Consider the following 27,463-nt stretch of genomic DNA (forward strand, 5'->3'; position numbering starts at 1 on the left):
AATCTTAATAGTAACATTTTAATTTTAAACGATTTGTACAATTTGTGAACTGATCTGATATGAGCATGTAAAATTTAACAACAATTAAACGATTGCAATTTCATATGTTTTCTAAAGCATATTTCTTCGTATTGGTATACGAGCTATTCAGAACTCAAATTAATCAACTCTGTTTTTTAAAAATTACTTAATTTTAGTATCAAAGCAACTAGTATTTTCTGTTTCAAAGATAGATTGTCCTTAATGATAATCTTCTGCATGGCTTATATAGTAATTATTTGTGATAATTATTAAAAGTTGTAAAATACCTGGAGCAGGATTGCCAGAGTATATGCATTCAAACACCGCGGTTTCACCTTCCCTCGCATAAACGTCGGTTATCTCTTGGATGAATCGTGGTACAGATTGCGTGGCTAAAATCAGGACACGTAAATTGTGATAACTATTCAATAGGAAAAAGAGAGAAGTCTATAAAACAAAAATCTTTAATAAACAGATTACCTGATCTCTTGATTGGTGATTGTGCGACTAGCGTGACCCCGATGTCAGTAATCTGGTTAGCCGAACGAGAAAAGAACAAAACACTCGTACACAAAGAAAATCCATGCGAAACAACAATTTTATAAAAAGCATAAGAAATAATTAATCGTATTATACAAGGCGATTCGTGCAACTCAAACGAGTCATATCTCTTTGTTGATTAAAATTCAAGGAAAATATTAGAAGAAAAAGAAGATATTAAAGTATCTATATTAAAGGTGAAACGTCTTTTAACTTTCAAGTTTTAAACTGATCAATTTCGGACCGTGTTATCTTAATATATTTTTATGTAGAATTTTTTTATACAAATGATTGTATCTGTGCAAAAAAATGTATGTCTTCTCAAAAAAGTAGTGCATATCTCTTGAAATGATTCATCTTTTTCCTCGAGTATTTTCTTCTAACTTTAATCAAAAATGGACTATTGACTTGTTTCAATTGTTACGTAGATCAGCCGATAGCTATATTGTTAGTAATTCGATGAACAAGAATACCTGACATGGTGCCTCTTTCATCCTCACTATGATGTTCACTGCATGAAACCTCGGACGTCGACATGTTTCCAGCTAATCCAAGGTTTCCACTGCATTGACTCTCCAACAACAAAAATTCTTGCAACTCTTCTTGACTATCTGCTGTATGCAATTGTTGAAAAGCTTCCAAATCAATTTCTCTCGGCTCCAAAGGATACATCTTTGGATCCATCATCAAGTTGCCAAAACGACGTTCCTTCGACCATCTTGCTACTGGAATTCTAGATTTCGGATAAGTGTGATATTTCCTCGCGTGATCATATTCCAACGTAGTATCCATCATCTTTCCAGCGCCATAATGCTCGGTAGCGAATTTATTTTGCCCACTTCCGGTCGAAGCTTCGCTGTTCTCCTCGATAGGCGACAGATAGACGCCAGTTTCTGGAACGTTCAAATGTTCAGAGTGAACGTGACTCCTTTTCTCGGTTCTCGGAGGTGGAAACTCGTCGAAGTCCAATACGATCTTCTTTTTCCTTTGCGTTCTTAATGATTCCATTTTAGACTCGTCTTTCTCTACCGATATCTTATCGATGTTCTGCGTGGTTTTATTTATGGTTTCGTCATTACTAGTCGTATCAAAAACATGCGTCTCTTCTTTCAATTTAACACTTTTGCTCAGTTTTACCGCAACTAATTTATCGGTGGATTTTATTGGTTTTGATTTTTCCAATCTCGTAGGCGAAGGAGAGTTCGATTTACCTGTTACTTTCCTCAGCTTCTCGCTCGACGTGGATTCGTTGATCTTTGAACACTTTGCTCGAACCGGAGACGGAGATCTAGCTTTCACGGTCGTCACGATCGTTCCCCTTATTGGCGAGGTCGACTTTTCCAACGTCAAAGGCTTCGACAATTTCACCTTCTGCATATTAGAAGATTTACTCGTGCTACTTCCATCTCGTCTACTTTTCATTGAAACAGTCGTCGAAAGCGATTTCGTCTCCGCGCTCCTTTTCGTCACGGTTTTCTCCTCTAAACTCTCCGATTTCTTTTTTTTCACCACTTTACTTAACCTTTCACCTCTCATCTTCTTATCCATACTTTTTTGTTCGTATCTAATCTCGTATTTGTCGTTAGATTTAGATTCAGAACTATTTTCGACATTTTGATCCAAGATCGTTCCTTTCTGAGTAATATTCATCTCCCAAGAATATTTTGTGCTAGTGATCTCTTGTTCGATCTCTGTGGAGTCGGAGAATCTTCTGGACAAGAAGAATCCTTTCGGACAGGAATCTTCCTCCTCGAAACACCTCTTACCTTCGTCGTCGATGTTCATTAGAGTTCTTGTGGAAGAGAATTCGCTGATCATCGTCGAGCTATCTCTCTGAGAACCTTCGTCCCTAATGGCACGATCGTCCAGGCTATCCGTCGAAAAGCTGCACTCCGCTTCACTCAGCATGCAATCGATCGTCTGTGACCGACGACTCTTACCTCTCAGAGCTTCTTGCATCTCCTCCATTTCGGCCACCCATGATGGTTTCCTGTACTCCTTTGTTCCGAGGATTCCTAAGGAATCGAGGGATTATTAGCGATGTATTCGCATCTTCGACCCTTTCAGTCCCATCTTCCAAGCGACCTGATAATTCTTTTTAAGCCTTTGCATTTTAGATCAAAGCATTCTTTTCCGCTTCCTGGCTTTCGAATCGTTTCGTGAAATTGTTCGGAACCTTTTTAATTGGAAAATCTGAACGTGAGAATTTTGAAAAGCACGCGTGGCAATTTGTAATTTTCAGAAGTTCGAGAATTTCCACATTTAGAAATTTAAAGATTTGATAATTTAGACGTTTAGAAATTTAAAAGATTTGGCGATTTAGAAATTCGAAAGTTTAGAGGTTTCAGGATTTCGCTGTCAAGCTATTGAAAGTACGTATTGTTTTGTTCTCTGCAATCGTAAAATTAGAAAATTCCGCTACAAGAGTTGTTTAAATTAATCTGCGGATTAATATTAAATTAGGAATCTTATGATCATTTTCACACAAAAATTCGAGAGCCAATGGATGGAACTCAAAGGGTCCGAGTAGCTGGCAGAACGCTAAATGAAAGAATATAAAAAAAGTGTATAAAAGTGATAGGATGTGCGTGTTCAGTGTGAGTTTTGAGACATAATATTTATGAGGGAGATACAGGGAGAGCATTGGGAGATTTTCGCTGATGAATCCAATCGAAGAAGAGCGTAGCTGAAAAGAACTCGTATCAAGCAGATTAGCGAAGCTTCTACAATTTTCGAAAATTGCTTCTTCGTTCGGGATGAACGAATCGTTACCTTCTACAGACAGGTACGTCATCGTGGTCGATACGCCGAGTGGATTGTGTACTTCGAACACAATCTCACCCGTGTCGTCGGGATATGTTTCGGCTATCGTCAGTATCGACGTGCCATCGTCGAATTCCTCGATTTGGAATTCTTCGGACGGCATGATCTCCTGGCCTTGCTTGTACCATTTTCCTTCTGGTTTCGGTTTTCCCTTGACCTTCACTTCCAGTCTATGAAAAATAGAACATAATAAAAATTGATAAAGATAACTGAAAATAGCTAGATTTGATTTAAGAAAATTCTTAGCAATCCATAAGAAATTATCGATGGTATTAGTATAATTATTAGATATATTATACGTTATGATATATACATATTAGATATCTTGGATAAATTAAATTAACTATTAGTCTAAATTTAGTATTTAATCTAAAGAATCAGCTTTGTCTGACTCGAAAGTAACATTCTACTTATTGGGTTGGTAACTAAGTGATTGCGGATTTTGTTATTACCATCTAATGATAAAATCCGTAATCACTTAGTTGCCAAATCAATAGATATAGCGTAAAATACAGCTGGATTTCTTTGATTCTCAAGTACGGATATAAAAATTGGAACGATTTTTTTATCGTAAAAATATATACGATTATCTTCTATGGGTTCACATTCGCGTGAAAGATTTCTTAAATGTTTGTAACATCATCTTTTTACCTGGTTAACTCTCCGACTTTGGTAGGAATTAACTGAGGAAGTTTCTTTATTATCTCCGGCGCAGATTCCTCTGTGTCCGTGTCGAACAAGGGAGTTTCCTAAAAAAGAAAAGAATTAAATTGAAAAATTATACGTATTTATAGAAAAATCGAAGTTTACGCAAGGTGATTTTTCTGTAGGTACCTTGGGAGATAAGAGATCCTCTTCCGAACCACTCTGCCCTGTAGTAAGAGACGTCGCAACGATCGAGGATGCAATCTCCGAATCTGGTACGTACTCGTATGCTGCGAAGGGAAAAATATTATTATAAAAATCGAATTATGATTTTCTAAAATGTACATTTCATAGAACATTTCATCTTGATTTTTCATATTCTTGTAATACTATCTTCAATATCAAATTTAAATAGTATTATTCTTATTAATTTATATTATTTCTTTTTATATCATTATATCTGATATTATTTTACAATCTGCTGTGCAAAATTTCCTCACCATACGTTCCGTACCAAATTTAAATAAATGCCATTTATTCGATCATAATAATTCAATATATAATAAAATCTCATCACTCATAATTTTATTATTCGATACATTAACTATTATCAGATTCTTTCAAACTGTTACTTTTAGTATTACCATTAAGTTCATATTCCTACGTATTATTTTATCTTTACAAAACTGTCTCATAAATTTCTCCTAAATTTTCTCGAAATCTTATCATCTCGAATTTAATCATTTCTATTATTATCCGCAAACAACAATAATTAAATACACGATAAAATACCTTCTACGATAAGCGACGTCATGCAAACGGCCTCGCCAACAGGATTCACGGCACGACAAGTGTATTCTCCGGCATCTTCAGGGAATACTTCGGTTATGGCCAAACTACACACACCTTCCGTGTCTTGTATAATAGTAATCTCTTTGCCCTCTTTGATAGGTTTGTTGTCGTGGTACCATTCCACTTTAGGCGTAGGTTTCCCTTGGACGATGCACGTCAGGTTTGCGCTTTCACCGTCCATGACCCTGACCGGTGACAATCGTTTAACAAACGTCGGTGAAACAAGCTCAACGGTTTCTTCCCACGGTGTCTCCAACATATTTATCGTCGCCGTGCAGGTGACTGATCCGCCAACGTTTTCGGCGCGACAGGTGTACGTGCCCGCGAACTCGGGCTTGATCTCCTTGATCATGAGGATCGATCTGTTCTCTTGCGTCACAATCCTTACCTGTGGCGTGGACTGCAATAGAAATTTACAAATTATTTTGTTCGTAATTCTCAAGAGTCTCTGGTATTGTTAATTTCCAGTGTAGATATTTTAAATCTTTAAACACAAATTATTTATTATTTGCGATGTTTGAGGATTTCTCCTGTGATTAAATTTTGACGAGGATATTTTAGAATTCTAAATGCAAATTGTTATTCGGTGACTTTTAATGGTTTCTGTTCGATTTGCGATGCGAACATTTTTCTAAGGATTCTAAGTGCAAATTGTCTTTCATTTGTGATTTTCAAACGTTCTTGTCGTGGCTAACTTTAAGTGCAAACTGGAATTTTTGATAGAAATCATCATTTATTTGTAATTTTTTAGAATTTTTGTTATAGCTAACTAGTTTCCAGCGTATGTATTTTGAATTTTTGGTACAAGTGTCTCGTTATTTAATAAGAGATATAGTTAGCTATTACTAAGATTCTGAGAATGATACGAAAGCCTTGAACAAAAGTCAAAAGATGTGGAAAATGAATTTGAGAATGTAAGCAGAGAAACAAGTGTGTAAATGTTAAAAAATACAAACGCAGAAAAATATAAGGAGAAATAGGAAAATGAATAAGTACGAAAGTAGGAAGCTGAAGTACCTCCAGAGGACGAGTTTCGTGGAACCACTGGAAGGAGGCTGTCGGATAGGATTCAACACGTGTTTCCATGATCACGACCTCTCCTTCGGCGACAATCTGTGGTTGTAGCGGCTCGATAAACCTCGGAGCTTTCACTTCGTCTGTCTTGTCCTCGCGTTCTTTCACCGTAACAGAGCCCGAACTTCTCGCCTCTCCAACAGGATTTTGAACTCTAACCTCGTATTTCCCGCCATCTTTCTTCGTCACCTCAGGAATATATAATTCAGTGGTAGTTTCATAAATATTTATCACCCGTTTGTCAGATGGGACAATTTCAGTTCCATTGCGGAACCATTTCACTTTTGGCGTTGGTTTGCTCTCGAAATCGGCTGACAAAGTTAGAGGTTTTCCAAGTTCGGCTACCAAGGCTGGTAAAGGCCTGGTGATCTTTGGTGCTCTTAGAACTTCCGGTTTAGTGATCTTCACCGCGGTACCGATCACCAAATTAGCTCTGCATTCGGCTCGACCGAATTTATTCACAGCTCGAACGCGATAAATCGTCTCGTCCTCTTTCATTGGCTCCAATATATGCAATTTTGCTTCACCGGTTTCAGGATTGAAGGTGATTTCTCTACCCTTTTGAGGTTTCAGTTCTTGCTCTCCGCGATACCATTTTACTTCCGGCACCGGTGTTCCAGTGACCACACATTCAAGTAGAGCTGGTTTGTGCTCTTCCACCATGAGAGGCTTAATGGGTGTTGCGAAGTGTGGCGCTACGCCTTCTTCCTCTTTTTCTGTGAAATAGAACGTCGTATGAGTTTATGGTAATTGTAAAGTGGAACGATCACGCGACGATACTGTAAAACTTCATGCAAAACACATTTGCGTAATAGGGTAGATTGTACGCAACGAGCATGGAATTTTAATTTCGTTAAAATACTCGGATGTATATAATTATAATTATCATTATTTTCATTAATAATTGGAATATTCAAGAATAATTATTAATAAAAATAATGGCTTTTTTTAAACATAAAGCGAGCAGGCTTGCCGATCGCTAAAATTAAATAAAAAAGGCAAACACTAAAATTTCTAAAACTTAAAATACAAACTTTTAAAAATTTCTATATATATTATTATAGGTTATATGTGATTTATAAATAATTGCTTCCTTTTTAATTAAGTGTATCTACATTACCCTATAGAATAAGGAAAACACACAGTAACAACAAAGAAACACACGTAAAAAGCATCGTTCACACGTTTGCCAAGAAATTTCATAAATCCATAGAGTCGTAAGCCATTTGTAAAAAGTCGTCAATTTCATAAGCCATAAAAAATTGAACGAAAACGATTACACAGACGTCACAACACATAGATCTAGTACCGAATATCACGAGATTCACGGTGGACGTGGCTACTCCAGCGGGATTTGATGCTCTGCAAGAATACATGCCGGCATCCTCTTCCTTCACCTTAGTTATCTCCAACGAGGCTGTCGTTTCGTAGATGGTCATTATATACTTCTCACTGGCGTGAAGCTCCTGCTCGTTTCTGTACCAAGTAATTTCGGGGAATGGACTGCCGAACACAGTACATGTGAATTCTGCGGTTGTTTCTGGTTGCGCGATAACGGGTTGTAGCTTCTGAATGAACCTCGGAGCGATCTTTTTGTCTTTGTCCGTGATGGATATTTCTACTTGCGTACGCTGCTTGCGTCTGCTCTTACGATCCTCCACTTTTTCTTCTTTGATCTTTGTTTCGACCTCGACTACATCTTTCGTGACCACATCTTTCACTTTTTCCTCCACTCTAACCTCTTCTACGGTAACAGTTTCATCGATCACTTCTGTCTTTTCTATAGGAACAGGTACTTCTTCTGGTTTCTTTTTAGGTTTCCTCCATGGTATTTTAGCCACTGTTTCTTCCTTCTCTTCTATCTCTTTTGGTTTTTCTAATTTCACTGGTTTCAATTCTGGTATTTTTTCTTCCTTAGGTTTCTCTTCGGGTTTCTCCTTTTTGATAGGTTTCAGAGTTACCTCTTCGGGTACTTCCTTTTCCTGTGGCTTCTTGGGTATTGGTCTAAGACGAACCTCATCTTTCTCTTCTACTACTTCTACCTTTTCTTTCTTGACTGGTTTAAGAACCACTTCTTCTATTTTTTCTATGAATTCTTCGTGTTTCTCGACTGGTTTCAATTCGACTACTTCCTTCTCTTCTTCCGGTTTCTTTGGTCGTCGTTTCTTTATCCTGGAGACTTCTGTTTCCACAATCTCTTCGATTACTGTATCTTCTTTGTGTACCACTTCAGGTTTGATCTCTTCAATTTCGACTTTTTCTTCGACGACTTCTTTCACCATTTCTTTCTTCGGTGTCCTCCACGGAATTGCGGGCGCTTCTACAGGTTTATGTTCTTCGATCTCTTTAACCACCACCTGAGTTATTTCTTTAGCTTCCACTTTCTGTTCCACGACCGTTGTTTCCTCCGAGACCACTTTCTCTTGATCGATCGGTACGACTGTGACTTCTTCTCGGAAATCGACGACCTTCTTCGCCTTTTTGCCAACGCGCCATGGTAATATGGATTCAGGTTTTTCTTCTTCTTTAGGTTTCTCTTCGACTTTTTCAGGGACCGGCTTTGGAACCGGTTTTAATTTCACTTCCTCCGGTTTCTCCTCTTCTGGTTTCTCGATAGGTTTGCCTGGTTTCAGCTTAACTTCTGGCTTCTTTTCTTCTTCCGGCTTCTCTTTTTCTATAGGTTTCAAAGTAACTTCTTCTGGTTTCTTCTCATCCTTCGGAAGACGCTTGACGGGCTTTAATATTACTTCTTCTGGCTTCTCCTCTACTTCCTTGGGAAGTCGCTTAACAGGTTTTAACGTAACTTCTGGTTGTTCCTCCTCTGGTTTCTCCTTCTTAATTGGTTTTAAAGTAACTTCTTCCTTCTCTACCTCTTCCTTAGGAAGACGCTTAACTGGCTTCAATGTTATCTCTTCAGGCTTTTCTTCTTCTGGTTTCTTCAAATGCTTGACAGGTTTCAATTTAACTTCAGATTTTTCTTCCTCTGGTTCCTCTTTCTTAACTGGTTTCAGAGTAACTTCTTCCTTCTCCACTTCTTCCTTGGGAAGACGCTTGACAGGTTTCAATGTCACTTCTTCCGGCTTTTCTTCTTCTGGTTTCTTCAAAGGCTTTACAGGTTTCAATTTGACTTCTGGTTTTTCTTCTTCCGGTTTCTCTTTCTTAATTGGTTTCAAAGTAACTTCTTCCTTTTCTACTTCTTCCTTGGGAAGACGTTTGACAGGTTTCAATGTTACTTCTTCCGGTTTTTCCTCCTCTTGTTTGGGAAGTCGCCTAACAGGTTTTAACGTGACTTCTGGTTTCTCCTCCTCTGGCTTTTCTTTCTTAATTGGTTTCAAAGTAACTTCCTCCTTCTCCACCTCTTCCTTAGGAAGGCGCTTGACAGGTTTCAATGTCACTTCTTCCGGCTTTTCTTCTTCTGGTTTCTTCAAAGGCTTTACAGGTTTCAATTTGACTTCTGGTTTTTCTTCTTCCGGTTTCTCTTTCTTAATTGGTTTCAAAGTAACTTCCTCCTTCTCCACCTCTTCCTTAGGAAGACGCCTGACAGGTTTCAATGTCACTTCTTCCGGTTTTTCCTCCTCTTGTTTCGGAAGTCGCCTAACAGGTTTTAACGTGACTTCTGGTTTCTCCTCCTCTGGCTTTTCTTTCTTAATTGGTTTCAAAGTAACTTCCTCCTTCTCCACCTCTTCCTTAGGAAGGCGCTTGACAGGTTTCAATGTCACTTCTTCCGGCTTTTCTTCTTCTGGTTTCTTCAAAGGCTTTACAGGTTTCAATTTGACTTCTGGTTTTTCTTCTTCCGGTTTCTCTTTCTTAATTGGTTTCAAAGTAACTTCCTCCTTCTCCACCTCTTCCTTAGGAAGACGCTTGACAGGTTTTAATGTCACTTCTTCCGGCTTCTCCTCTGCTTCCTTGGGAAGTCGCTTAACAGGTTTTAACGTAACTTCTGGTTTTTCTTCTTCAGGTTTCTCCTTCTTAATTGGTTTCAAAGTAACTTCCTCCTTCTCCACCTCTTCCTTAGGAAGACGCCTGACAGGTTTCAATGTCACTTCTTCCGGTTTTTCCTCCTCTTGTTTGGGAAGTCGCCTAACAGGTTTTAACGTGACTTCTGGTTTCTCCTCCTCTGGCTTTTCTTTCTTAATTGGTTTCAAAGTAACTTCCTCTTTCTCCACCTCTTCCTTAGGAAGACGCTTGACAGGTTTTAATGTCACTTCTTCCGGCTTCTCTTCTGCTTCCTTGGGATGGCGCTTAACAGGTTTTAATGTAACTTCTGGTTTTTCTTCTTCAGGTTTCTCCTTCTTAATTGGTTTTAAAGTAACTTCTTCCTTTTCTACTTCCTCCTTGGGAAGAGGCCTGACAGGTTTCAATGTCACTTCTTCCGGTTTTTCCTCCTCTTGTTTGGGAAGTCGCCTAACAGGTTTTAACGTGACTTCTGGTTTCTCCTCCTCTGGCTTTTCTTTCTTAATTGGTTTCAAAGTAACTTCCTCTTTCTCCACCTCTTCCTTAGGAAGACGCTTGACAGGTTTTAATGTCATTTCTTCCGGCTTCTCTTCTGCTTCCTTGGGAAGGCGCTTAACAGGTTTTAATGTAACTTCTGGTTTTTCTTCTTCAGGTTTCTCCTTCTTAATTGGTTTTAAAGTAACTTCTTCCTTTTCTACTTCCTCCTTGGGAAGAGGCCTGACAGGTTTCAATGTCACTTCTTCCGGTTTTTCCTCCTCTTGCTTGGGAAGTCGCATAACAGGTTTTAACGTGACTTCTGGTTTCTCCTCCTCTGGCTTTTCTTTCTTAATTGGTTTCAAAGTAACTTCCTCTTTCTCCACCTCTTCCTTAGGAAGACGCTTGACAGGTTTTAATGTCACTTCTTCCGGCTTCTCCTCTGCTTCCTTGGGAAGTCGCTTAACAGGTTTTAACGTTACTTCTGGTTTTTCTTCTTCAGGTTTCTCCTTCTTAATTGGTTTCAAAGTAACTTCCTCCTTCTCCACCTCTTCCTTAGGAAGACGCTTGAAAGGTTTTAATGTCACTTCTTCCGGCTTCTCCTCTGCTTCCTTGGGAAGTCGCTTAACAGGTTTTAACGTTACTTCTGGTTTTTCTTCTTCAGGTTTCTCCTTCTTAATTGGTTTCAAAGTAACTTCCTCCTTCTCCACCTCTTCCTTAGGAAGACGCTTGAAAGGTTTTAATTTCACTTCTTCCGGCTTCTCCTCTGCTTCCTTGGGAAGTCGCTTAACAGGTTTTAATGTAACTTCTGGTTTTTCTTCTTCAGGTTTCTCCTTCTTAGTTGGTTTCAAAGTAACTTCTTCCTTTTCCACTTCCTCCTTGGGAAGACGCCTGACAGGTTTCAATGTCACTTCTTCCGGTTTTTCCTCCTCTTGCTTGGGAAGTCGCCTAACAGGTTTTAACATTACCTCTGGTTTTTCTTCTTCAGGTTTCTCTTTCTTAATTGGTTTCAAAGTAACTTCTTCCTTTTCTACCTCTTCCTTAGGAAGACGCTTAACTGGCTTCAATGTTATCTCTTCAGGCTTTTCTTCTTCTAGTTTCTTCAAATGCCTGACAGGTTTCAATTTAATTTCAGGTCTTTCCTCCTCTGGTTTCTCTTTCTTAATTGGTTTCAGGGTAACTTCTTCCTTTTCTACCTCTTCCTTAGGGAGACGCTTCACAGGTTTTAATGTCACTTCTTCTGGCTTCTCTTCTACTTCCTTGGGAAGTCGCCTAACAGGTTTTAATGTAATTTCTGCTTTTTCTTCTTCTGGTTTCTCTTTCTTAATTGGTTTCAGAGTAACTTCTTCCTTCTCCACTTCTTCCTTAGGAAGTCGCTTGACAGGTTTCAATGTCATTTCTTCTGGTTTCTCCTCCTCTGCTACTATTTTCTTAGTTGGTTTCTTTCCAGGTTGCCATTGCAATTCAGTCTTCTTTTCCAAAACTTCTCCATTCTCCACTGCTTTAGGCTTCTCTATTGGTTTGAGCGTTATTTCTTCAGGTGTTTCTTTCTCTTTGGGAATTTTCTGAATTGGTTTCAAAGTTACTTCCTCTGTTTCTACCTTTTCTTCTGGCTTCCTCTCTTTCCTGGTAGGTTTTAATACAACAGCTGTAAAGTCTTCAATTTCGGCCTCTTTTATTTCCTTCGTAACGTCTTCACGTTCTTGAGGCTTCTTCCCTCGTTTAACCGGTTTTAAGGCCACCGACTTAAAGTCGCCGATGCTTTCTTCCTCTTGCTTGACTACTTTTTCATCTACAATTTGCTTCTTTTCAGTTACTTTCTCTAAAATCTTGTCTTCCTCCTTGTCGATTATTTTTTCTTCAGAAACTACCGGTTTCTTGGGTTTCGCTTTTCTATGCCATGTCGTTTCTTCAATTTCCTTTATTTCTTCTTCTTTTGGTTTGAGCGGTTTTACCTGCACTTCCTCATCTTTTGGAGCTTGAGATTTAACTTTTTCAAGTGGTTTCAGTTCTGGTTTCTCTCGTTCCTCCTCTGCCGGTTTCGGTTTTTGGAATGGCTTCAATTTGATCTCTTCTTTCGGCTTTTCTTCGGGCTTTCGTTTTGGAATGGGTTTCAGTTGCACTTCCTCCTTCTTTTCTTCTTCAAGTGGAATGCGTTTGACAGGCTTCAGCGTCACTTCTTCCGGTTTCTCCTGTTCTTCTGGTACACGTTCACGTCTGGTAGGCTTCAATACAACTGATCTAATATCTTCAACTTGTTCTTCTTTCCTTTCCGGTATCTTTCGTGGAACTTTCTTATCTCGAAGCCATGGGACCTTTTCTAGTTTCTCTTTTTCTTCCTCTGGTTTCTCTTCAGGTTGAACTTCTGGATGAAGTTTCTGCGGAATTTCCGGCTTTTCTTCCTTCAGTTTCTTTCCTCGTATCCATGGAACAGGTACTTCTTCTTTAGGCTGAACTTTCTGCGGAACGACCGACTTTTCTTCCTTTAGTTTCTTTCCTCGTACCCATGGAACAGGCACCTCTTCTTCAGGCTGAACTTTCTGCGGAATTTCCGGCTTCTCTTCCTTCAGCTTTTTTCCTCGTACCCATGGAACAGGCACTTCTTCTTTTGTCTGTTTTTCAGTCGTCTTTTCAGTCTTTTCGACGTCGAGAAGAGTAGTATCCTCTTCTTCGTGATAAGGAATCTTTTCTGTAGGTTTCTTTTTACCTCTGGCCCAAGGGACTGGCACTTCTTTCAATTTTTCCTCAGATTCGATATCCTTCTTCACATCCAAGATCGTTTTATCTTCTTCTTCCTGGTATGGCGCTTTTTCTTTTGGTTTCCTTTCTTTTCTCCAAGTTTTTACTTTTTCTGTCTTCTCTTCCTCCACTTTCTCTTCTTTGTCGATCTTTAATAGCTTTGTATCTTCTTCTTCTATAAATTGTGTCTTATCTGTCACCCTCTGCAAATCTACTTTGTCTAAAGTTTCCTTCTTAATCTCTCTCTTCTCCGTTTTCGTTGGTTTCAGCGTGACTTCTTCCAGACTTTCTCTACGAATTTCTCTTTGCTCAACTTTAGTCTTCTTTAAAGTTATTTTCTCCTCAGTCCAAGGTTTAGTTTCCGGTTTCTTTTCAACTTCTTCTATCTTCTTGACCTGTTTATCAATTTTGACCGTAGTTTCTGTGTCTTTGGAGACTTGAAGAAGGGTTGTGTCTTCCTCTTCAGTGAGTACGTCTTTTCTTTCAGGCTTTTCAGATACTTCTTTTACTTCCTTCTTGGGAATTGGTTTCAAATCCACTGCTTCAAGACTTGGTTTCTCAATTTCTCCCTTTTCTGGTCTGGATGGTTTTAATTCTACTGTCTCTATTTGTTCTTTGGGTATTTCTTTCTTGTCAGGTTTAGTTCTCTTCAAAGTTATCTTCTCATCAGTCCAAGGTTTAAGTTGCTCAACCTTCTCTGTTGAAATTGACTCTTTTCTGAGTTTCTTCACTCGAGTGTCTTTGGTAACATCAAGCAACGTCGTGTCTTCCTGTTCTACGTAATCAGTCTTGTGTACTTCTTTCACTGTCTTCTCTGTGATTTCTTTCGTGACTGATTTAAGATCCACTGTTTCCAGACTTTCTTTTCGTACCTCAGATTTTATAATCTTTGATGGTTTCAGCTCTACCGTTTCTAACGTTTCCTTTTCAACCTCTTTCTTCATAGGTTTCGCTTTCTTCAAGGTCACTTTCTCTTCGGTCCAAGGTTTAGGCCCTTCTTGCTTCTCTTCTATCTTCTCTTTCCTCAATTTCTTCAGTTCTTCAGTCTTCGATACGTCTAATAAAGAAGTGTCTTCCTGTTCAAGGTATTCAGTCTTTTCAGTGATTTTCTCAGTGACTTTCTCAGTCACTGCTGTTGGAATAGGCTTCAGGTCTACCTTCTCCACACTTGGCTTTCGAATCGGAAGTTTCTCTACCTTGGATGGCTTTAGTTCTACAGTCTCTATAGTTTCTTTCTCAACTTCTTTTCTTATAGGTTTAGATTTCTTCAAGGTGATCTTTTCTTCTGTCCATGGCTTTGCCTGTTCTACCTTCTCTTCAATCTTCTCCTTCTTTATTTTTCTGACCTCTTCGGTTCTGGACACGTCCAACATGGACGTATCTTCCTGTTCAAGGTAATCAGTTTTCGAAATAATTTCTTCACTAACTTTCTCAGTCACAGTTGCAGGAACAGGTTTCAGATCTACTTTTTCCAAGCTAGGTTTCTCAATATCCTTCTTAACGATCCGCGAAGGTTTTAGTTCCACAGGTTCTATAGTCTCTCTAGGAATCTCTTTCCTGTCAGGTTTCGCTTTCTTCAATGTAACCTTCTCTTCGGTCCAAGGTTTAGTCTCTTCCTTTTTCTGCTGAACAGTTTCGTCCACTTTCTTCGTGGTTTTAATAAATCTAGAGTCTTCTTCTTCCACGTAAGTCTCCGCTGTAGTCTCTTCCAGTCGAGCAATCTTCTCTTCAGTCCTCACATCCTTCGTTACTTCTTTCGTAACATGTTTCAAGTCAACAGCTTCCAAACTAGCTCTTCTAATTTCTTTTTTCTCAATTTTCGCTGGTTTTAATTCAACTTCCTCCAATTTTTCTTTCGGTGTTTCGCGAGGTATCTGTGGAGTTCTCTTTAATACTATAGCTTCTTCGGTCCAAGGCTTAACTTGGGACTCTGTCCCTTGTAATTTGTCCAAAGATGTGTCACGAGATTTCGCTTTCTCTTTTCGCCATGGCGTCGCGTCGCCAAGTCGAGGTCGATGATGAACTCGCCCCTTTCTCCAAGGTAACAATTCATCCCCTGGTTGTAAAGGTATTTCGAGTGGCAATCCATTCTCGTCTAAGGGTAACGGTTCAAGGACAATGTCCTTGCCCGTACCAAGACCTATCGATGGTTTCACGCCGGTTTTCGCGCCTGGTCCCGTTTCTGCAGGAACTTCGTAATACGCTCCTTTTCTCTCTGCAATGGTACACGTGCCAGAGTAATTTTAAATCTCGTTTCAGGATGACATCGTTGAATCATCGCTCACACGGAAGGAAGCTCCGAATCATGCTAAAAACAAGCTGGCAACTGGTACGTGGGATGATGTATGTTTTAAGTGAGTAGCAACGATATTAGTGCATGCTCAACTATGATAGTACTTTGGTAGCTGTAAAATAATTTATGTCCGTATTCCATTGCTATCGTTATTGTTGTTTAGTAGGTGTTTGACATCAGTAGAATGAAATTCTATTTATCTGAGTCATTTCAGGGTCGAATGCTTCTAGAAATACTACTAGAAATAAAAAGTTTTAAATACGGTGAAATATTTATTGTCAAAATGGCGATTAAGGGAAGATTTTGGGATGGTCTCTTGCGAAAATCATTGGAAAACAAGAATAAGAATTACATTTTTATTTAAAAATGTTTCTTCCTATTCAATATTATTATTTAGGAAATAGTTGAGAAACTCTTTTCTTATCATATGAAAATAAAGTTATTCTATTGTAACTTTTCAAATTTCTAATTTAATAATCAGACTTCTTGTGATTCTCAAACATAGTTATAATTTTTCATTTAAAAATAGGGATTCACATTTAGATAAGAGGTAAACGAAGCTCAGATAGATGGAATCCTATTATAATCGGTAAGGATTTTTCACATGATACAGACTTTTCGCGTTAATTTCTAATTACACTCTAAAATAAAAATAATCTCCTTCGCGATGAATTTTTTATACATCGTAATTCAGTTCTTTTTCGTAACACACTAAGATTGTCCTCCTGGCGATAAAATTGAAGATTCGAAAAATCGCGATGCCATAAAAATCGTTCAACCTTAAAATATTCCTTTTAATCTTTTCACGTTACAAATAAATTATTATATTGAAATTAAACAATTCGTGGTTTCAAAAGTAAATTGGAAAGGCATATACAATGTGCGTTAAGAAATCAAAACTTCGTCTTCTTAAATCTATCCATAAGTATGTGTTTCGATATCCGTGCACAAGAATGCAATTTCAAATAGTAAAAATAAAATAATAATTATATATATATATTATACGTATATCTAAACGCGACATGTGTCACACGTGAAATAAAGTTCTCTAATTCGTACTGACAAGTGTTAAAATATCTTCGATACTCTACGAAGTTCAAAGACGTCCAAGATCAAATGAAACACAATGCGTAAGTTGAAACAGTCCAAAGTAATTTATCCTCGGCATCTGATCTCTCGTTGTGTCTCGATATTGGGAACATTTGTGCCGTCATTTGTGTGTCAGGGCAGTAACATGCCAAAACAACACAATCCTAACCGAAGATATTTTTAATAATTACTCGTGACTATAGCAAATAACGAACAGAGAGAGAGAGAGAGAGAGAGAGAGAGAGGGAGAGAGAGAGAGGGAGAGAGAGAGAGAGATTTTGTCTTGTGTCTGATCGTGGGAAATCAAGAAACGAACAATGTTTCAGCAGTAAACAAACATAAATATTTCGTTACACGGGAATTATATAAACAATACGTGACGACATTTGAGTTGCTTACAAAACACGATAAATGGCCTGTCTAATTAATCATATCGTGAAACGTTCACGACAATATCCGGTGGTTTTATAGATTTTCATCCGAGGATTCGAACGCGTGTAAATGCACTTGAAAATTTATGTTTCGCAATTTTGGATGGACGACCGGTGGAGTTGGGCCAAGTCGACCTCGCAAAAGAGAAATCAAGGCAGATCGCCAGTGGATCGTCCTTCGGAAACCAAAGTTATTCGGATTGTTAATATTCGGACGTGAAATAATAATCGCGATGAAGCAGGATTTATTTTAAAAATAAATCACAGCCGATTCCTCGATCTTCCATTTCGAATGAGTAAACACAAGGTTTCTTTACGTAACGCGAGAAACAATTTACGACATCGTAGTTTCTTTAACATCATAGTTCAATAAATTTTATTAAAAAATTGCCGAGATTGTTTTCTTACGAAAATCGTCTTTTTTCGTTTTCCTTTTCCCTCAATTCTTTTTTTTTTTTTTTTAAGTATAAAATTAAGATGTTAAATTATGCGGTCGTTATTTCTCGGAGAAAAGGATTAAATGATTTCTCGAGTGTTAAAACGCCTTCTGCAGACGTTGCTTACTTTTGATTTCTTTTTCATTCTCAGCGGGAGATTTTAGCGTAATATCAACGAAAGCGTGCAACACGCTCGTCTTTAAACTTCGCGTGAGTTTATTTTTAAACACGACATGAAACAGATGATTCGTCATCGACTAGCCAGATTCCAAATGAAACTTTTTCGCGGTTTCACTGTTTTTTTCAGATATATTTTTAAGTCGATTCTGTTAATCGTGGACTCACCCGCGAAGTGAATAATTGGAATAAGACAGAAACGGAGATAGGTCCTTTTGTCGAAGAAATTAATCATAATAAGCGTGACAGATGTGACTGCAGTTTAACCGATCGTCTAGAATAAACGATATCGAATAAAATAATATTTGGGAAAGTAATCGCACAAATAGTTATAAATTTTCAAAGGTAAAACCTGTAGTATGAATGCGTATTATTAATTAATTTATGTTTTTTTTATTACAGCGTTATTCGTATTTGTATATTATTATTTGTTTAATATGTTCTATTACTAAATTTTTCTGTTCCATCAAATTTGTGATTGCAATGATAAATGACACATTTCAAGTCTCAGTACCAGATTAAAAATTCGTTAATAAATTAATTATTCCCTTTTTTTTATAGTGGCTTTCATTTTAAACTCGTTTATATCAATTATTGCAATCGTTTTATTTTAAATAAATACAAATTTGATTTGAAGAGATTCCTTATGAATACTTCGCAGAATAAAATGGAAAAAGAAGATTCAAATAAACTTTGTATGAGATGTAGACAATGTAAGTCTAAAGTTCAATAAGTCAAAAGCATGAAGCAAATTTATAGCGAATTATTACGTATCAAATGCTTATGACACATTAAGCAGCCTAACGTCGGTCAGAATTATTCAAAAATTTCTAATAACCATCGATAGTTTTAATATTTGCAATTCCCTAACGATTTCCTTCAGGCTATTAAAAAATCTTCTCATTACATCAACAAATTCCTATCTCAAATTTTTAGCCTGTCGATTAAAATTGATAGGATCAAGTATTTCAATTTCTTGAGAAATTTTTTTCAAAGGTAACAAAACGTTGTCTCTATCTACGAATTTTCCATCTCGAATCTGCTGATTATCATCTCAAAGTTTGTCCGATTAATAATCTCGACATCGACGATTCTCTAAAAAATTCTTCAGAAAGAATTTTCTAATCCTTTTTCTTAATAGCTTCTAACAAAACTCATCAATTCAAAATTCTTTTTAATTACCGAGAATTCTATCATTTTGAAATTCCTCCGACCAACAGTCCCAACATTTGTAATCCAGCAATGATTTTCTTTGAAATATCGAAAAATCCTTCCTCACCGATAAATTTTGTATCTCAAATCCGCCGACCATCGTTTCAAAATTCTCAATTATCGTCGACAGTTCGATCATCTCTTCATAATTTCCTCGAAGCTATTAATATTAAAAATTCCACTTTTCCTTGACAAATTTTTCATCTCAAATTCCCAAGCATCGCCTCAAAATTCGCCGATCCATCATCATCTCGATCCCAACCCTAATCTCCTCATCGTTTCAAAATTCCCAATCGTCAATCGCTGCAACATCCACGACTCTAAAATTTCTGCTTAAAGATTCCTATCTCGAAGAGAAGACTCGATAAACTGTCTTCAACGTCCTAACCAAATATCGTGTTCATCGCTTCGACGCCTTCCTGCGGTAGACGTGGACGTCGCGCGGAGGAGTTACAACGCGGAAGCCCCGTCTAGCGTTCTAAGCTCGCTAATAACCTGGCGGCGGGTCATTATTCTAGAGAAGGAGGTAACGGAGGCGGCGGTCGCACGCACAGTTTCCCACTCAAAATGAAAAACCCGAACGCGACCCGTCGTAGAGGGGGCAACGGTGATGCATGCACCGAATACTTTCAGTGTCGGACGCCGACGACTCGTGGTGGGGAAACTCGTGTCTGACGCCACTACGCACATCTCTACCCCAAGCTTAGTCTAGCCTTAATAGTCATCCACTGGAAGCCGGAGACGATGAAGCTGGCCAGAACGAAACGTCTTTCTCTGGATCTTACTCTGCTACGGCAATCTCCGTTTCCACGCTTCGTCAATTTCTCTTGGCAGGGACAAGGCTCAAGTGACATTTAAGTGATATTCAAGTGATATTTAAGCGGTGCTTCGAATGGTACTCGTAACGGTGACATTTTCTGACCAGTTTCGTGATTAATTGCTGATCAACGTGGTGTTTGACAGTTGGCTGCCTTCGATCGGACTGCATCGCTTTGTTTGCGACAATGTCGAATGCTAGTTCGATCGAAGTGCAGCCGCGATTGAACTGGACACGTCTGATCTTTTATCGAAGTTGAACGTCGCGAAGGTAGTGTGATATATATATATTTTTTAAAGATAAATTCTCGGTGAGCGTTGGTGCGAAAATTTGAATAAAATTCGTGTGGTTGGTTGTAATACAATCTTTGTGGTGCTTGATCGAAGTGACAGACTCGTCGGTGGAAATATATAGAGTTTTCACGTTTTTCTTCGGTGGTTGTTACAGTGAATTGTTGATATATTCTTTTTCTGTTCAGTTTGATTTATTATCGAACGTCATTAATCATTTATTCGGTATAAATATGAGTTTCGTTTCTATTGTTGGACGATTACAAATAGATTCCTTCGAGTTTTAGTGATTCATATATTTTTTTCGAGATACGAGACTCACGTACCATGTTCGTACGAGATAACGATCAGTATGATTCTTCTTTTCTTTTTTAGCGGTGATGATTCACCTGTGGTGAATAAGACAAAGCGTTGTTTATCGTGACGAGTCTCGTTTCTCGGATACATGTGAGAACGGATACAGTGATACACACTAGGATCTAATGGATGACACACAAAATTTATTCGATGAATCACGGACGATTGGAGTGGTCATGTACAAAAATAAAAATAAAATCAACGTTTAGCGAGACGTGGTTGTCCCTGACCTTCTTCTTTCCCTCGCTCACGCTAATTCATCCGTTTCGTATCTTCTCTTTTTTTTCTCTTCATTCAGCCTCTCGCTCTCATACATCATTTTTTGTTTAATTCGAATTTATCTCGCGTCATCTCTTACATATACAGGAGTTTGATCGCTTTAACACAAGTTTAAAACTGAAGAGATTCTTATCGATCAGCGATTAGAATAATACGACAGAAAATCGAAATTAAACAGTCTTAAACATTCTCGTGTTTCTCGTATAAAATAATTGAAGATCGAGTACGAGCTCAAAATTGAAAACATCTGTATCAATTTCACAGTCGATGGTTACGATGATACAAAGCTATTTTATTTTATATTCCTCTCGAACAAAACCAAGAAGATTAAATACAGATTCGAAACTCAACAAACTCCTATCGATCAATGAGATTTTACAATCAGTCATGGTAACGTTACAAAATAAGATCAGAATTGAACTATCTTGAAACTGTATATTCTTCGCATCGAACAAAAGAAGATCCAATAAAAATCCAGAAACGAACAGATTCTTACAGATCAATGAGACTTTGCGATCGATATTGTAATTACTAAACTGCGAATATTCACTGGTTTGACGTTAATTGAAATACAAAAAAATGTACAGAAAACAACATAATATACAAAAGTATAGAAAATATGTGAAATAAAGTATTTATAATATGCAAAGGATAAGATTCTTTCTCTAAATCTCGTTGCTTTAATTCCTTTAAATTCTATTCAGGGCTGGTTCCTTTAAAACATTCGCAGTTCACCAACTACAACAACAAACATAATTCAACTAGAGAGCATCGAAAGATTGCAGCAAGTGGAATTCCACTTAAATCGAAGCCAGTTGGAGCGAGCAGACGGTTGGCCGCTTCGTCACGATGTCCCAACGTCCGTCTCTCCGCTTCCCTCGACGAGCAAGAGGAATCGAGATGTTTCTCTCGGTTGCATCGGGTTTGGACCTCCCTCGTATACGTGATCGGGCCACGAGCGCCGCGAATTTACCAGAAATAATTCCTTCCCGCCTTCCAGAGTGCGCTGACACGCGCTCGCTCCCCCGTATTATTTCTAGCGGGGCTGAATCACCAGGGCAGCTGGGTTGGCCGAAATAGTCAGGCTTCGTCTCCCTCCTTTAAAGCCTGGCACGGCGGACAACCGTCGACGAACCGACGAGAAATGGCAGCTGGGGGCAGCGTGAACGCGAAGAGGTGTGAGGCCACGGAAAAGAAGAGCCGAACGCGCACGCATCGATGAATCAGCGCGCGCTCTTTTTCTCCGCGTCTCGTGTAGACTAGCCGTTGGCAGTTGTCTTCTTGATGCTTCAGGTGGTCGCCGATTCAAGGTCGTTGTCAGGCGAACGAGAAGCTGAAGCTTCGTGCGCACGAATAAGTCTCCTCTTCTAGAAGGATCGCCTTCGGTCGTGGATCGTCGATAGGACGCGTGGTTTGGGGATGTTTGGTGTAAACGGGAATGGAATTTGTTTTTTCAAGCCTGGAATACTATAGCGGGATACTGTACAGCCCACTGATTTTCGTTTTCGTAAGAAACGATGGTCTCCTGTTATTTATTCCGAGAATCTTCTTCTGTTAACTTTCTGGCGCGATAAAATCGAGACTATATACATACTCTGCGATAGGTTCGAACTTGTTTGAAGTAAAATGATATTTTTCAATATTTGCTGTCGTAAGTTTGAATTTGTTGGAAGTAGACGTTAGGCGGATAAAGCGATACGTTCCGATATCGTGTGGTGAGTTTGAGCTTGTCCGGAGTAGATTGACAGAATTATATTTTATGATAATTTAGATTTATATTCCGTTCTTATTCGTCTTTATTAATGGGATATACAGTTTCCTGGTATAGCGTATCGACGGGATTATATATATAGGCAATGAACCAGGATAAAAGAGTTTGTGAAAACAGGGTGCTGCAGGGACGAATGTTACAATCGTTACACGATCATCGTTCTTATTTTCCCGTTGTCGAGCGGACACGCGTTATTTCGGCATCTCGAATTCATTAGGACACAGCAGGGGTCCGTAATTACCTGTCGCAAAGCGGTTTAATAGCTCTGATCTCATAGGAGGATCGTACGCACGCTTGAAATAAATCCGTGCACGGTACGGTAATAAATTTTCTTGCTCCTTACCCAGCTAGCTCGAATCTAACGCGAACCTTATTTATGGTCGACGTTAACGTGCCAGCTTTGCTTTTCGTATGTCCTTTCTCTTTGCGATCAACGTTTGCACGCCGTGGTCGTTACATTGTCTCCAAGCTACCAATTAAAGTTTTCGAGACACGCGATATCGTTTGATCGATGAAAACGTTACGACCCGCAGTATTTCACCAGTCACACGTTGGCGAACGTAACGCATCGTTTAATTACGATGACCCGTCTCGGACCAACTACCGTTCATGCGATTAATCAAACGTCTGGTACGACGAACAGGCCGGATTCACGGTCTAATTTTGCGTCAGGTCGCCGGATCGTAACGGTGTCGAGCGGAGACCGGTCAAGTAACATGACGATGATCCCTCTCGCGAGAGCCGAGACGCGCTGGAGAACGGCTGGAGAACGCGAGAACCTCGCCGTTCCATACGCCAAGCATCGAGCGCTACGCTACGCACGCATCGGAACGCCGGAAAAACTCTTTTGTTTCGAGTCACGCTGTTGCTCAAGTTACGTGTTCGTTCTACTTTTTAAACGTAATTTGAAGGATTTAATGGGGGGATGATTGTTCGTAGCATTATAATAATTGCCGGAAATCGTTGAGATTTTACGATATAAAAAGAATTCTCTGGTCTGAATCCTATTGAGAGTATAATGAACTTCTGTATTGTTTTGTTGTGTTTGCTTAATTGTATTAGACACACGGTGGATGTAAAAAATTTCCGACTAAAGTGTATTTTGATTTGTTTATTGATAAAATGATCTATATTTCTCTTGAATGAAATTCATCTTGCGAGAAACTTGAAATTGTCGGAAATTTATTGCCTCGCCAATTTATTAAGATCACGTTGTAACTGGAAAGTTTTCACAATCGTAGTATGTTTTTGGAAGATGTACGATTGTTTAGAGAAATCTTATATCCTTGTATGTTATTGTAGCAGCGAATTAGATATTTAATAAATTATAACCGCTCCTCAATATCCATTTCCCTGATAAATTATCTTCTACACAGTTGGATCTTTTGAATATCTTACTTCTTCTCGACCTTCTTTCAAACAATTCTCGAATGTTACACGTTCGCCGATTGGATTTCGACTCGTTAACCTAATTGCATATGAAAGATACGAAGAAGCAAGCAGTGTCTCGGAACAGTCTTATTGGACAAATAATAAAAAAAAATTCAACGTTTTAATACCTTTCATCGATAGAAGAGCAAATTTCAATAAATTTAACACAAACTATATATCTCCCAATTAAATATCGAGAAATATCGAATAATTCTATGAACATATCTATCTCTATATCTCCATAACCGTAAACTCATTAAAAACGGACGTTCCATATTTTGGACCTCGCGTAATTGTAAAAGTTTCCCAAAAATGGCAACATTTCCAATTTTGAATTCCAGTCTCACTGACGTTTGTAATACGATGTTGTATCGGAAAGCGACGGGTCGACAGAGATCGAGGCTCACGGCGAACGTGTTGAGAGGTCGATAAATAAAGTCCAGTGCCACGAACTAAAGTTAAACTTCTCCCATGAAAGTTTGTCACCGACGACGTAACATGTTTTCAAAGTAAATAGTCGAAGACGAGTCCGTTAATAAACGCGGGGGTGTGGAAAAATAAAATTTTCTTTTGTTCGCGAATAAAACGTGCGATGTGGATACCAGTGTACGACCAGCGGTTTCTAGACCCCACGTGAATTTTGCCGTATGTTCGGGGAGTTCTTCACCGGCGACCAAATATAGCCGGGTAATGTAATACACGTCACGTGGTCAGAAATAGCCTAAGAAGAGGGCCTAGCCGAGTGTGCACACGGCACTGTTCACTGTGGTACCGTCGTCCCTCGTTTTGAAACGAGCCGGACTACCAGAAGCGATGAAGAAAATACGTTTACCTCTTCACGCTCGTTAAACCAGTTACCAGAGAGAAAGGTGATACCAAGGGAACAGAAACACGGATCGTAAAAGACGAGTATACGCGTACGTGTGGAAATCCTCGTGTCAACGAGCGGCCGCGCGCGACTCCTGCTGACTGCGAGTAGTCGGGGATTCGTGATTTTTCAAAAACCAATCTTGAGCTCTTTCACCGAATGCGTTACTCGACTTTATAACGCTGCAGCTGGCAAAGTGATAGAAACGAGCAATCGATGATCTTTCAGAGAGATTCTATGCGCTAAAATAACGGATTCGAACGATCTTCTGGTTTTATAGATTTTACAATGAGACGTTCTTTCTCCAATGAACATTACAACGAGATGTCCAATGTTCTTGGAGATTTGGACGAAAGATTTGTCCAGAGAAATTCCGTGTCATGAAATAACAGAGATGGATGAGTTGTTCAATTTTAGAGATTTATAACGGTGTATTTTTGCAAATTCCATTGATTCTTTTGTAACGTACGTGGATAAAGAATCGTTAGGTTTCGTGTATTTTCAGCTTTTTCATAAAATCTATCATTTTGAGCTTCTTAGTGCAAGTTTCGTAACCCAGTTGACAGTTGTAGCGTTGATATTGCATAAAATCGAGTTGTCAGTCTGTCGCAATCGGTGACGCCAATTGGTTCGTGTTCTTTGTTTTACAACGCGTGTAAATTTTGTTAACTTGATACAATGGTATGTAAGATACACGAAAGATGTACGTTATGATTAATTATTTACTTTGATTAATTACATTAAGTTATTTTGATTTCTTAGCAGGAAGATACATAGGTTTGATAGTTACTTAGGAATGTGATTTTATGTTTCTGGTTGAAGTCAGAGTTTCAAGTGTTGAAGTATATTATGATATGAAATTTATTTTCGTTAATTTCCTACTAAAATAATCGATCATTTGGATCTATGTTTTCTTCGATAGAGTCAAGCAGACTTTGATCGCAGTTTTCAGAGTCTAGGCTGTCAATCCGGATTCGAGTTTAAAGAAACATAGTAAAACTAAGAAAGAGATGCAACAGTTGCGTCAGCGGCGTTACTTAAAGAACTATAATAATTCGATGTAATATATCGTATTCACGAATGTGATAGACGTAGATTTGAAATTGCCAATTGAATATAATTTCAACAATAGAACAGCTCGTCGTTAAATTAACGAATATCTTTTTATTTTTACTAAACGTGAAAATGCTTTCGTCGAAATAAAAATGACTTTTATCGAGATGAGATCATGATATCATACCAAGTATATACATAAGTCATTCAATAAAAGTTTTCGTCCACGTTGTAAAAAGGTCCATTTTCATTTAAATTAAACATAAAATACAACATCGTATAGTAACGTGATTTACCTCTAACACATAAAACAATAATAAAACAGTTCTCAGCCACTTTGTCATAGAAAAAGCATAAAAGATTTCAACAAATTACTTCAACATTTTTACATTTCATCTGAATAAAAATGGTCCATCTTTTAGAATATAACGAAAACTCGTATAAATGATCATACCTATGCATATATTTTCGTTTTATCATTTTAATTATATTCATTTACGTCTACACGTTCGTTACATATATCATGAATATATTTCTAATTCTAGAGAACCTAAAACTTCCAAGAAATCGCGGAACAGCCAAAACTCCGTTACTCGGACGTTTCTACCACCACAGAACGACCGATACACGTTTTGCTTTCGTTTCGTCGTCAAATATAGCCGTGCATCTGGACTCGGCTTTCGAGCAAAGTAGCAAACACTTCGTCCGAGTTTTCTTGCCGTTATTTTAGCCGCGATAAATCTGCCAAGTGTTGCAGCGTGGAATCGCTTGTTAACCGGCTCGCGACTCATTGTCCGATCGATCGTCACGCTGATTAAGAACGTCGAGCTATTTCTGTTCATTTGGTTCTCTCAAATTCCCTCCCTCGACTCAAAAATTCACGTTTCATATTATTTTCGGCATGGCGAATTGTTTTACGAGCCGTGATTCACGCGTTTGCCTATTCAACCAGTTGATACAGAGTTTCGTAAGCAAAACGCAGACGAATTTATGGCTCGAGGAACGTGCTGGCAATTACGTTGCGGAGTGCAAAAGTCAATTTACATTCGCGGGTCTATATTCGTCCGCCATTCGATGGATTCCGGTCGACGATCCTCCATGGGAGATTTTTCTTTTATTTCGAGGCGTTTCATGGGAAATTCCTCTGATTCTAACTTCTCGATTGGTCTAAATTTGAAACTTAGGGTGCACCAATTTTGCTTCCAGTTCCTTCAAACTATTTTCAGTGTTTTTGGACATTTGGGCAATTCTTTGAAAGTATTTTACGTGCTTTGCGCTCTCGCGTGATGTTTCGTTACAGTTGGTATGCGGAAAAATTTGATTAATCTAGGATTTTTAGCGTTTAGATTCCTTAGATCTTTTTTCGTGTTACATAGAATTTTGGGACTTATTTTTGTATTTTATATTTTCCATTATTTTAACAAATATTTTGTAATTTTTTTTATGAATATTAGTTACTTTTTGCCTTGTAATATACTATCGATCAACGTATGTTGTTTTACACGATTATGCGATTTTATACGTTTAATAATGAATTTCGAGATGCCGTGTATAATATCAGCGATCAGAAAGTTTACAATCGACCGATCATAGCAACGATGTGCCCGTGTGCAACGATAGATGATCGATTCGGCAACAAACGAGGCTTGTGCGTATTTAAAACATTCGTTTTTATTGGCCTTTCCATTGTACAATAATAAATAATTCGATTAGTAGAATGTTAAAGGAAAAATCATTTACGTGTAACTAAATAAACTTGATTCACGTCGGTGTTGGCTAACTGATAAATCATTCCTAACGTATGTAATGTATCGTGTGGGTAATTACACTTATGCG

General features: G+C 38.4%; 1 protein-coding gene and 1 long non-coding RNA gene across 4 annotated transcripts in view; one reads left to right on the top strand and one right to left on the bottom strand.

The window, feature by feature from the left end:
- The window catches only part of LOC126923947 (titin), a 239,916-nt gene that overhangs the window by 51,397 nt on the left and 161,056 nt on the right, over window positions 1-27,463 (bottom strand). Inside the window, exons 40-52 of one of the 2 annotated variants that reach the window (XM_050738320.1) lie at window positions 11,372-15,337; window positions 11,177-11,209; window positions 10,310-11,014; window positions 9,798-10,147; window positions 9,474-9,635; window positions 7,265-8,825; window positions 5,899-6,671; window positions 4,822-5,281; window positions 4,219-4,319; window positions 4,036-4,133; window positions 3,334-3,554; window positions 2,502-2,576; window positions 309-413 (exon numbers count right to left, since the gene is read on the bottom strand). In XM_050738320.1, coding sequence (XP_050594277.1) covers window positions 309-413; window positions 2,502-2,576; window positions 3,334-3,554; window positions 4,036-4,133; window positions 4,219-4,319; window positions 4,822-5,281; window positions 5,899-6,671; window positions 7,265-8,825; window positions 9,474-9,635; window positions 9,798-10,147; window positions 10,310-11,014; window positions 11,177-11,209; window positions 11,372-15,337 — 8,610 coding nt within the window. Of the gene's footprint in view, window positions 1-308; window positions 414-2,501; window positions 2,577-3,333; window positions 3,555-4,035; window positions 4,134-4,218; window positions 4,320-4,821; window positions 5,282-5,898; window positions 6,672-7,264; window positions 9,036-9,083; window positions 10,170-10,217; window positions 11,142-11,176; window positions 15,338-27,463 lie in introns of both variants that reach the window. The other variant, XM_050739153.1, reaches the window with a different exon arrangement.
- On the top strand, window positions 15,378-20,439 carry LOC126916073 (uncharacterized). Of its 2 annotated transcripts, none has more exons than XR_007710432.1 (2): window positions 15,378-15,451; window positions 19,101-20,439. It is a non-coding gene; the product is annotated as an uncharacterized LOC126916073 (long non-coding RNA). The 2 variants fall into 2 exon arrangements; XR_007710418.1 differs by having other exon boundaries at window positions 15,381-15,476.

The sequence above is a fragment of the Bombus affinis genome, chromosome 1 (assembly GCF_024516045.1).
Source record: "Bombus affinis isolate iyBomAffi1 chromosome 1, iyBomAffi1.2, whole genome shotgun sequence".
In the NCBI taxonomy this organism is placed as follows: Eukaryota; Metazoa; Arthropoda; class Insecta; order Hymenoptera; family Apidae; genus Bombus; species Bombus affinis.